The sequence below is a fragment of the Capra hircus genome, chromosome 7 (genome assembly GCF_001704415.2).
Source record: "Capra hircus breed San Clemente chromosome 7, ASM170441v1, whole genome shotgun sequence".
NCBI lineage: Eukaryota > Metazoa > Chordata > Mammalia > Artiodactyla > Bovidae > Capra > Capra hircus.
This window is the reverse complement of record NC_030814.1, coordinates 100,589,411-100,599,517: the sequence shown is the minus strand read 5'-3', so window position 1 is coordinate 100,599,517 and position 10,107 is coordinate 100,589,411. Positions and strand designations below refer to the sequence as shown.

General features: G+C 45.8%; 1 protein-coding gene across 1 annotated transcript; it reads right to left on the bottom strand.

Moving 5' to 3' along the window:
* Positions 461-9,162, bottom strand: CASP14 (caspase 14). The gene is made up of 7 exons (XM_005682230.3): positions 8,962-9,162; positions 5,498-5,567; positions 3,205-3,354; positions 2,877-3,102; positions 2,619-2,735; positions 2,278-2,381; positions 461-1,334 (listed from the first exon to the last, which is right to left on the bottom strand). The coding sequence occupies exons 2-7, from the start codon at positions 5,522-5,524 to the stop codon at positions 1,230-1,232; spliced, it is 729 nt and encodes a 242-aa protein (XP_005682287.1). The 5' UTR covers positions 5,525-5,567; positions 8,962-9,162; the 3' UTR covers positions 461-1,229.

Below are 10,107 nucleotides of genomic sequence, written 5' to 3'. Positions count from 1 at the left end.
GCCATGGACCGAGGAGCCTTGTGGATGACAGTCCATGGGGTCAGAAAGAGTCAGATCAGACTGAGCGACTAATCACACACTCACTAATGGACGATTTAGCAGGTAGTGGAAGTGGGGCTAGCCTGGAAGCCAGACCTTGACCCTGCCACTGGCTTACTGTGTGGTATTTGAGGAGAGATTTAGCCTCTTTAGTCCTCTATAATCTTCTCTGAAAAGTAACAGGGTAACACTAGGGGTTTTTCCATAGCTCCAACATGCTATGATTTCAAGTGGTTGGAAGTTGACTAGTGGGAAGTTGCTCTGTGACACAAGGAACTCATCCTAGTATTCTGTGACCACCTGGATGAGTGGGATGGGGTGGGGTGGGAGAGAGGTTCAAGCGGGAGGGGATATATTATATTTATGGCTGATTCGCGTTGTTGTACGGCAGAAACAACACAACATAGTATAGCAATTATCCTCCAATTAAAAACAAAATTTATTTTTTTAGAGAGAGTCAAAACTCTGAGAATAGGTAAATGGATGGATTGTCTCAGACACATGTCAGAATTCAGAGCAGTGGATGGAGTGGCATTAGTCAGGAGGAAGGGCTTCAGAAAAGGAGGAAGAGGCTCCATTAACCAGAGAGAACCCATGAGGTGGATGGCGTCAAGGCGCCTGCTTGTTGGCCAAAGAAGAGGGGTCTTGGAGAGAGAATAACTCTTGCTTTACTGAATTTCCAGAGGTTGAGAGGAAATCTCTGGGAGATGGGAATGGATGCAATTGCCAGGAAGAGGAGGTTATAACTCCACGTGAAATTCCAGAGCCAGTGAAGTTTTGATTGGGATGGGAGGTGATGAAAGGGCATGGTTTAACAGTGGAAAATCTTGCATTTTATCTGGTTACATTTGTGTGGGTATGATTCATGGCAGAAAGAAGAGGGCTTCACCAGAGCATAGGAATAGAGAGTGGGATAACTGAATGTCTTTTTAGGTGTATTAATAGAGGTGGAGAGTCCAGCCCAAGGGAGGTGATGTTAATGTTATCACCGTGCTTTGTGTTCAGTTTTAGCTGGTTTGTCCTAAGAAGGATGCGGATAGATTGAAGGAGGGCCCTCATGAAGGGTGAAGAGCTGGGCACCATTTAGCTTTGGGAAGAGAAGATTTTGGAGAAGTGGTGAGAGCTGTCTTTAAATCTCTGTGGGGGCAGAGAGGGCACCTGAAAGAGAGCCCCACCCCCCCTTTCTACTTCTACTGCAGATAGAGTCGTTTCCGAAGAGTGCTTTGGATTTCAGGGTTCACTTTCTTTGGTTCCCCTTCTTGAACCATCTCTGCTTCTGCCATCCGCCGGGTCACCTGCAGCAAGAGGAATTGTCAGCTTGGGGCTGGGCTTTTGGGGGAGTCAGGTAATGGGCTTATTGGGAGAAAGTTAGGGCAGGTGAGTCTCCATGTCCTAAAGTGGGAGACCTTTACTGTCTCATCCTACACTATAATTGGGCTTTCCTAGTGGCTCGGAAGGTAAAGAATCTGCCTTCAGTGCAGGAGAGCCAGGTTCCATCCCTGTGTCAGGAAGATCCCCTGGAGAAAGAAATGTCCACCCACTCCAGTATTCTTGCCTGGAGAATTCCACAGACAGAGGAGCATGGGGGCCTACGGTCCACGAGGTCGCAAAGAGTTGGGTACAACTGAGCAGCTAACTCTTTCACACCATAATTTCTGTGGAATCACTGGCTGCACATTCTCGTTATATGTTCTTTCTAATCTGCCAAAATAACACATACCCATCAGAACGTCCAAAAATGAGCTAAACCTAAGGGGCTTGTTGACAGAAATTTATCCATATTTCATCTAAATTATCTCACATACTGTAAGCTTTGGAATTCCTCGCTTTAGGGAAAGTCACTTCTGGGAGATGGGTGTTCTAGTTTCTGTGTTGGGACCCAGGTTGGCCTTGCAGCAGGAGGCAAGGGAGGGGGAACATGCAGAAAGGTTTGGAAGAGGCTGAGCCTGCTGTGCTTCCAGGGGGTGCAGTTGGTAAAGAACATGCCTGCCAGTGCTGGAGGCGCAAAGGATGTGGGCATGATCCTGGGTCAGGAAGATCCCCTGGAGGAGGAAATGGCAACCCGCTCCAGTATTCTTGCCTGGGAAATCCCATGGATAGAGGAGCCTTGCAGGCTATAGTCTATGGGGTCACAAAGAGTCGGACATGACCGAGTGACTGGGCACGCACATGCAGCCCATTCTGCATGCTCCCTGATTAGGCTGGGTGGGGGTTCCAAGGTACCTTCTCCCAACTCACCTCTGTCAGAAGCTCCAGGATGGGTCCTCTCTTATTGATGAACACATCAACCAGAGTCTGGATGAAGTAGGAGCCCTCCTGGTCATGTCTGTAGGCAATGTACCCTGGGAATTCCAGATAAGTGGGCTCAGGGGAGCTCAGTGGGGGTGGGTGACTGTGTGTGTGTGTGTGTGTGTGTGTGTGTGTGTGTGCGTGCACACGCATGCGTGCACATGCACCTGCACACACATATGCTACAAAATGTCTTGGACAATGGTGAGTCCTGGAGGGGAGTCTCAAGGGTCAGGAGTGGCAGGTGAGGTGGAGAAGCAGGCCACACTGGGTCAGCTGGAAGCTCATACCCTCTATGGTGGAGAAGACGTGGAGGGTGTCTGTGTGCGTTGGGATGGTTTCAGGACTTTCTTCTGTGATCATCACAAGATGCCCTCCAGTGACTGGTTCACCAGGGTCCCTTTGTTCTGAAACATCAAGAAGGAAAAGGCAAAATCAGAAAGAAGGAGAAGAAAAAAGAAGGTCATAAGACAGATGGGAAACCCAAGGCTTGGAGGGGTTTTGGATCTGGGAGGGAGGGGCTCTGTGTCCTTGGTTGTTGGCCCCACCTCCTCGACAAGCCTGCACGATGTACACCTTAGGCTTGGCTCTCAGGGCCCGGCAGTTCTTGTTGTTCAGAGCCTGGAAGAGGTCCTCCAGCTCGACCATCCTCTCATCCTCCCCTTTGAGGCGCCCTTCTAATCCGTGTGCCATGAGAACCACGAAGGCACAGCTGACAAAGTCTTCTCGGGCGTCGATGGCCTGTTGGAATTTTTCCAACTCTTCCTGAAATTGCTGGAGTGAGAGGAATGGCCGGACTCAGGGGTGACCCTGGAATCCACCTTCTCCTTCAGCCCCCACCCCTCCCCTGCTGGGCTGGAGCTGGCAGCACGATACCTGGGCAGTAGGGTCTCTCTTCATGGTGCTCTCAAACCCCAGATGCTGGAACATGCGCTCCAGGGCACCCAGATCTGCCTCGGAACCTTCTCGGGCTTTGGTGACACACAGTGTCAGGGCCAGGCGGGCCCCTGACATGTCGTATGTCTCCTGGGCCAAGAGACGACAGAAATTATCAAAGGGGGATGGAAGGAGAGGAGAAAGCAGATGTGGTCCCAAGGTGCCTGGGGGTAGGGTTGCTGAGTGGAATATAGGATGCCAAGGTATACTCAAGATTCAAATGAAAAAAAAAAAAACCCCAAGTTTTAAAGAATAAAGCCCTTTAAAGAACAAAGGGCTCAGATGGTGAATCTGCCTGCAATGTGGGAGACCCAGGTTTGATCTCAGGGTTGGGAAGATCCCCTGGAGAAGGGAATGGCGGCCCACTTCAGTATTCTTGCTTGGAGAATCCCATGGACAGAGGAGCCTGGTAGGCTACAGTCCATGGGGTTGCAAAGAGTTGGACATGACTGAGCGACTAACACTTTGAAGAACAGGTATGTCCTCAATACTGCATGGAGTATATTTACACTGAAAGGTTATTTGTTGTTGATGTGAAATTAAAATTTGATTGGGCATCCTTTATTTTTATTTGCCAAATCTGGCAATTCAACCTGGAGTCCAGTGTGAACTTGAGTAAGTCACTGCTCCTATTTTTTTTAAATTAAAAAAATATAAATTTATTTATTTTAATTGGAGGTTAATTATTTTACAATGTTGTATTAGTTTTGCCATACAGCATCATGAATCCACCACAGGTATACACGTGTTCCCCATCCTGAACCCCCCTCCCTTCTCCCTCCCCATACCATCCCTCTGGGTTGTCTCAGTGCACCAGCGCCAAGCATCCAGTATCATGCATCGAACCTGGACTGGCTGTTCATTTCATATATGATACAGCTGGGCATACACACTGAGGAAACCAGAATTGAAAGAGGCATGTGTACCCCAATGTTCATCGCAGCACTGTTTATAATAGCCAGGACATGGAAGCAACCAAATGTCCATCAGCAGATGAATGGATAAGAAAGCTGTGGTACATATACACAATGGAGTATTACTCAGCCATTAAAAAGAATACATTTTAATCAGTTCTAATGAGGTGGATGAAACTGGAGCCTATTATACAGAGTAAAGCAAGCCAGAAAGAAAAACACCAATACAATATACTAATGCATATATATGGAATTTAGAAAGATGGTAACGATAACCCTGTATGCGAGACAGCAAAAGAGACACAGATGTATAGAACAGTCTTTTGGACTCTGTGGGAGAGGGCGAGGGTGGGATGATTTGGGAGAATGGTATTGAAACACTGCTCCTATTTGAATCTCAGTTTCCAAATATAGGGGCTTCCCTGGTGGTTCATATGTAAAGAATCTGCCTGCAATATGGGAGACTTGGGTTCAATCCCTGGGTTGGGAAGAACCCCTGGAGAAGGGAATGGCAACCCACTCCAGTATTCTTGCCTGGAGAATTCAATAGACAGAGGAACCTGGTAAGCTACAGCCCATGGGGTTGAAAAGAGTCGGGCATGACTGAGTGATTGACACACTTCCAAATAGAGACAATGAATATGTGTAAGGGGGGCGAATTTTGAGGGTCTCTTCCAGTTGTCACATTTGATAGCTTTGTCTCTCTCTCCATCATTCCCAAGAGTATTCTGAGCATTACCTTCTCACTTGCAGAGGTCTCAGACTATGAAGCTAATTCTGAGGTTCTATCTCGTCCTATCAGAGGAAGAATATTGGGGCCAAAATTTCTCTTTTTTTTAGAAGAAAGGCAGTGTGAGACTTCCCTGGTGGTTCAGTGGTTAAGAATCTGGCTTCCAATGCAGGAGACATGGGTTCAATTCCTGGTCCAGGAACTAAGATTCCACATGCCACAGGGCAATAAACCTGTGTGCCACATCTGGAGAGAAGCCCTCCAGCTGCAGTGATGATCCTTTGTGCTCTCATTAAGACCCAGTTCATCCAAAAATATGTAAATAGTTATAAAAAAGAGGGGATACTGAGTACCATAATTATAAGAATTTTATCGAGACAAAGGTAGCCAGGGTGCCCCCCTTTTCCCAGCTGCCACAACTTCAGTTCCATTGCTGAGTCTTTTTCTCCAACTGAATGACCACAAAGCACCTGAGTTGTGAATCCACGTCATGGTTTTTCACCCCCTCTAGTGTCTCAAACATTAAGTTCCTCTCTTCCCCTCTCCCCAGATGCTCCCACCTCTCTCCCCGAGCCTGCACCCAGCCTACCTCTTCCAAAGGCTGAGGACTGCTCATCTCTTTTTATTCTGAGTCCAAATCTCACCACCCTTGTCTGATCCTAAGGGAAAAGGGACAAGAGAAGATAGGTTAAAGGTCTCCAAAGGAAGACAGAGAGGCTCAGGGGACAGACTAGGTTGTCTATTTGTGTTTTTGAGACTGAACAGGATCCCAGTGGTTGGGGACTTGGTTCATGTTGAGACTTGGGGCAAGAGATGACAGCCCATGAAGTGTGTCCTGTCTAGTGTGATACTCTGGTGATTCTCATTCACTGCTTCCCAGGTGGCTCAATGGTAAAGAACCTGCCCGCCATTGCAACAGATGTAAGAGACACAGGTTTGATCCCTGAGTAGGGAAGATCCCCTGGAGAAGGAAATGACAACCCAGTCCAGTATTCTTGCCTGGGAAATCCCATGGACAGAGGAGCCTGGTGGGCTACAGTCCATGTGCTTGCAGAGTTGGAATAACTGAGCAACTGAACAACAACGACAATGTTCATTACAGCATTGTTTACAAATGCCAAGATATGGAAACAACCTACATGCTCATGGTAGATGAATGGATGAAGAAGATACTTATATAAGTGATGGAATATTATTTGGCCATAAAAGAGTGAAATCTTGTCATTTGTGACAACATGGATGGACCTAGAGGGCATTATGCTAAGTGAATAAAATCAGACAGAGAAAGACAAATGCTGTATGATTTCACTTATATGTGGAATCAAAAAGGAAAAAAAAAACCCAAAGCAAATGAAGAAACATAACAAAATAAAAGCAGAGCTATAGATACAGAAAATAAACAGATGTGTTTCCAGAGGGGAGGAGGATGGGGGTGATGAGAGGGATAGGTAAAGAAGATTAAGAGGTACAAACTCCTAGTTACCAAGTAAATGAGTCGTGGGTAAGAAATGTACAGTGTGGGGAATATAGTTAATAACTCTTGATAGCGTTGTATGGTGACACATTGTAATTAGACATTGTGGCAATCAGTTTGAGATGTAGAGAAATATCAAACCACTGTGCTGTGTAACAGAAACTAACAGTGTGTTAGGTCAATTATTCTCAGAAATGAATTAATAAAAAAGAGATTAGACTTGTGGTTATCAGAGGTGGGGGGGAGGGGAATTGGACGAGGGAAGTCAAAACGTACGACTTCGCTAGTTATAACATAAATGGGTATTAGGGATGTAGTGTACAAGATGGTAATATAATCAACATTGCTGCATGCTATACATGAAAGTTAAGACAGTAAATCTGAGTTCTCATCACAAGAAAAATATTTTCCTATTTCTTTAATTCTGTATCTATATGGGATGATGGATGTTCACTAAACTTATCATGATAATCATTTCATGGTGTATGTAAATCAAATCATTATGCTGTATCCCCTAAACTTATTCAGTGTTGTATGTCAATTGTATCTCAATAAAACTGGAAGAAAAAAAAAATGAGGATGTCATCAAAGTGGGGAATACAATTTTGAAACTGTCCCAGAAGGTCTTCAAATCTGAATAGATCAATTTACCTTCCTCCCTCTGCCTTGAGCCTGAACATCTGTCCAAGTTCTTCATTCTCATCTCTGATTCTTTTTCTGGATAGAATGACTGTTTCCATAGTCTTGGCATTTCCCCATTTCTTTACTTTTTGTTACATTTTGTCCTCAATCTTGAGTGCTTTTTACTCTGCTTTTTAGCAGAGTTAATACCCTGCTCTGCTAATCTTGGGGGCATCAGGTCTGCTATGACTTCCCCCCACCTTTTATCCATCCACTCACACATCTGTCCATCCAACCAGCCATTCACTCATCTGCTCATTCATTTATCCATCCCCCCACGGATCCATCCATCCATTCATTCATTAGTCCATCCAACACCTGCCCATTCATTCATTCATCCACTCATCTATCCATCCATCTACTTCTCCACCCAATTACCCATGGATCTATCTATCCAGCAAATACTTTCTGGGTGTCCATTATGTGCTGGGCACTGGGAATACACTGTATAAGACAGACATGATCCCTGCCCTAAGGTAGCTCTAGTCTGTGATAGAGCTCTATAATTTAATGCTCTATAAATGAGCTCTATAAATGAGCATTAAATCTCTACCCATTTGTTAGAAACACACACACACACACACACACACACACACTGGAGCCAGTGCTGTGAGGAAAGAGGAATTCAACACTTTGAGAGAGAAAGCGGAAGGAAGCTTAACCTAGAATTAAGTCCTGCCTTGGTTCCTTCCCAGCCGTGTGCCCTTGAGCATCTCACTCTCCTCTCTGAGAGTTTTCCTGTCGGAAGAGGACCTAGCAACGACAGATGCTTTATAGCAATGGCACTGCAAAGTGGGTTTTAGGATCCCTGTTGACCCACTGGAAATTGCCTCTCCCTCCTCTGGGCTCCCACAGCTCTGCCAGTCTACACTTGCGTTCCAGCTTTTGATTCTTATTCTAGTGACTGAACGAGCAGCTCCATTTTTAGAGCTGATAGCCTGACCTCTTTGTCTCTGTCTCCAGCAGGGTCACCAGTGTGGGAATGGGCACAGAGCTGGTGTCAGGGAGAATTTGTTGAGTAAACAAATAAATGAACAAAAGAAAGAAAGAATCATGGATGCGTAACTGGATGGACATTCCTTCAGTTCTGCCCAAACTGGACTGAGCACCCACTCGTGCAGGAAGAGGGAAAAGAGAGAGGAGCAAGTAGGGGACTGAGGGCGAGAGGGGAGAGACAGAGAGAGGTAGACAGACACACACACACTCACATACATACACAGAGAGAGACAGACACACACACACACACAGAGACAGAGACAGACAAACACGCATACACACAGAGAGAGACAGACAGACACACACACACACAGACAGAGACAGACAAACACGCATACACACAGAGAGAGACAGACAGACACACACACACACAGACAGAGACAGACAAACACGCATACACACAGAGAGAGAGACAGACAGACACACACACCTACACACACACAGACAGACAAACACGCATACACAGAGAGAGACAGACACACACACACACACAGAGACAGAGACGGACAAACACGCATACACACAGAGAGAGAGACAGACAGACACACACACCTACACACAGACAGACAGACAGACACACACACATACAGAGAGAGAGAGACAGACACACACACCTACACACACACACACAGACAGACAAACACGCATACAGAGAGAGAGAGACAGACACACACCTACACACACACACACAGACAGACAAACACGCATACAGAGAGAGAGACAGACAGACACACACACATACCTACACGGAGAGAGAGAGAGACAGACAGACACACATACACACACACAAACGCACATATACAGAGAAAGAGACAGACACACAGACATACGTACACAGAGAGAGACAGAGAGGGACACAGACAGACAGACAGACAGACACACAGACATTTAATATCACTTACTGACTCTGGAAGTAGCTTCTCAAATTCAGGCTCTCTCACCACCCTCCTAGCTGCCAACACGTCAGGGCACTGAGGACGGGTCAGGCTGCACGTGCTGACCTTGGAGAAAGGGCTGCCAGCCTGGGATCTTCTCAGGTGTCTCCTGAGAGGCCTGCCTATGAGCTGGGCAGCACAGCTGTCTGGGCCTTTATTGCTGGCAAGCTTTCTGTTGCTCAAGAAACCTCATGACAGGAGGGACACACCCTTGACACAACCTCGGTGAGGAAACAGAACCAAACGCCCATGGAACGAGTGATGGCAAAGCTTCGCTGATACCCCCTGGCTAAGGAGGCTGAGGCAGAGCACCCAAATTAGGCAGGGCTTTGATGCCATCCCAACCACCAAGCACCTCCCAGATTCCAGCTCATCACTGTCATTCTTACACCTCTTCTATCCCTTCCACATTTGACCGCACAGACAATGCCAGCTTCGCATGTTTCTTAACTCCTCCAGTCCTCAACAGTCCTAGGAAATCAGCACTGTTGCTCCCATGACGCAACTGAGACTCAGAGGTGAAATGACTGCCCAACCACTAACTGGCACAGTTGGTATTCAAATCCAAGAGGGTCCAGCCCCAGAGGGTTGGGTCCAGCCCCCTGGATGGACACTTCACAGTTGATTCAGTCTCTCTCTTCTCTTCCTCATGACCTCCTTCCTCTGTTCTTTTTCAGCTTTAATTTTATTTTACTTTTAAATTCAATTCAATTTACTTTTAAATAATTCAAATTATTTTTTAATATGATTTTAAAGGTTACTTTCCATTTATAATTATTATAAAATATTGGCTATATTCCCCATGTTGTACAGTGTATTCTCTTATTTAGATATTAAAAAATAAATAGCAATTTTAATTAATTAAAATATTTTCAATAAAATATGTAAATTTAAATGTTTTGTTTTAAAATATAAATAAATCCTCCTGAATTTTAATACCAATTGTGCCAGTGAGTTGTTGGGCAGTCATGTCACCTCTGAGACTCAGTTGCTTCATGGGAGGAACAGTGCTGATCTCTTTGGGCTGCTGAGGACTGCAGGCGATAGTAAACGTGTGAAGCTGGCATTATCTGCACAGTCAAATGTGGAAGGGATGGAAGATGTGTAATGATG

What these genes read in the sequence shown, in the direction of transcription:
- CASP14 (XM_005682230.3), bottom strand. Translation starts at nt 5,524, where the DNA reads ATGAGCAGTCCTCAGCCTTTGGAAGAG. An exon ending in CGTGCAGGCTTGTCGAGGAG is followed by an intron (nt 2,736 to 2,876) that starts GTGGGGCCAACA and finishes TTGATGTTTCAG; the next exon opens with AACAAAGGGACCCTGGTGAA. An exon ending in TCCTGGAGCTTCTGACAGAG is followed by an intron (nt 1,335 to 2,277) that starts GTGAGTTGGGAG and finishes CTCTTGCTGCAG; the next exon opens with GTGACCCGGCGGATGGCAGA.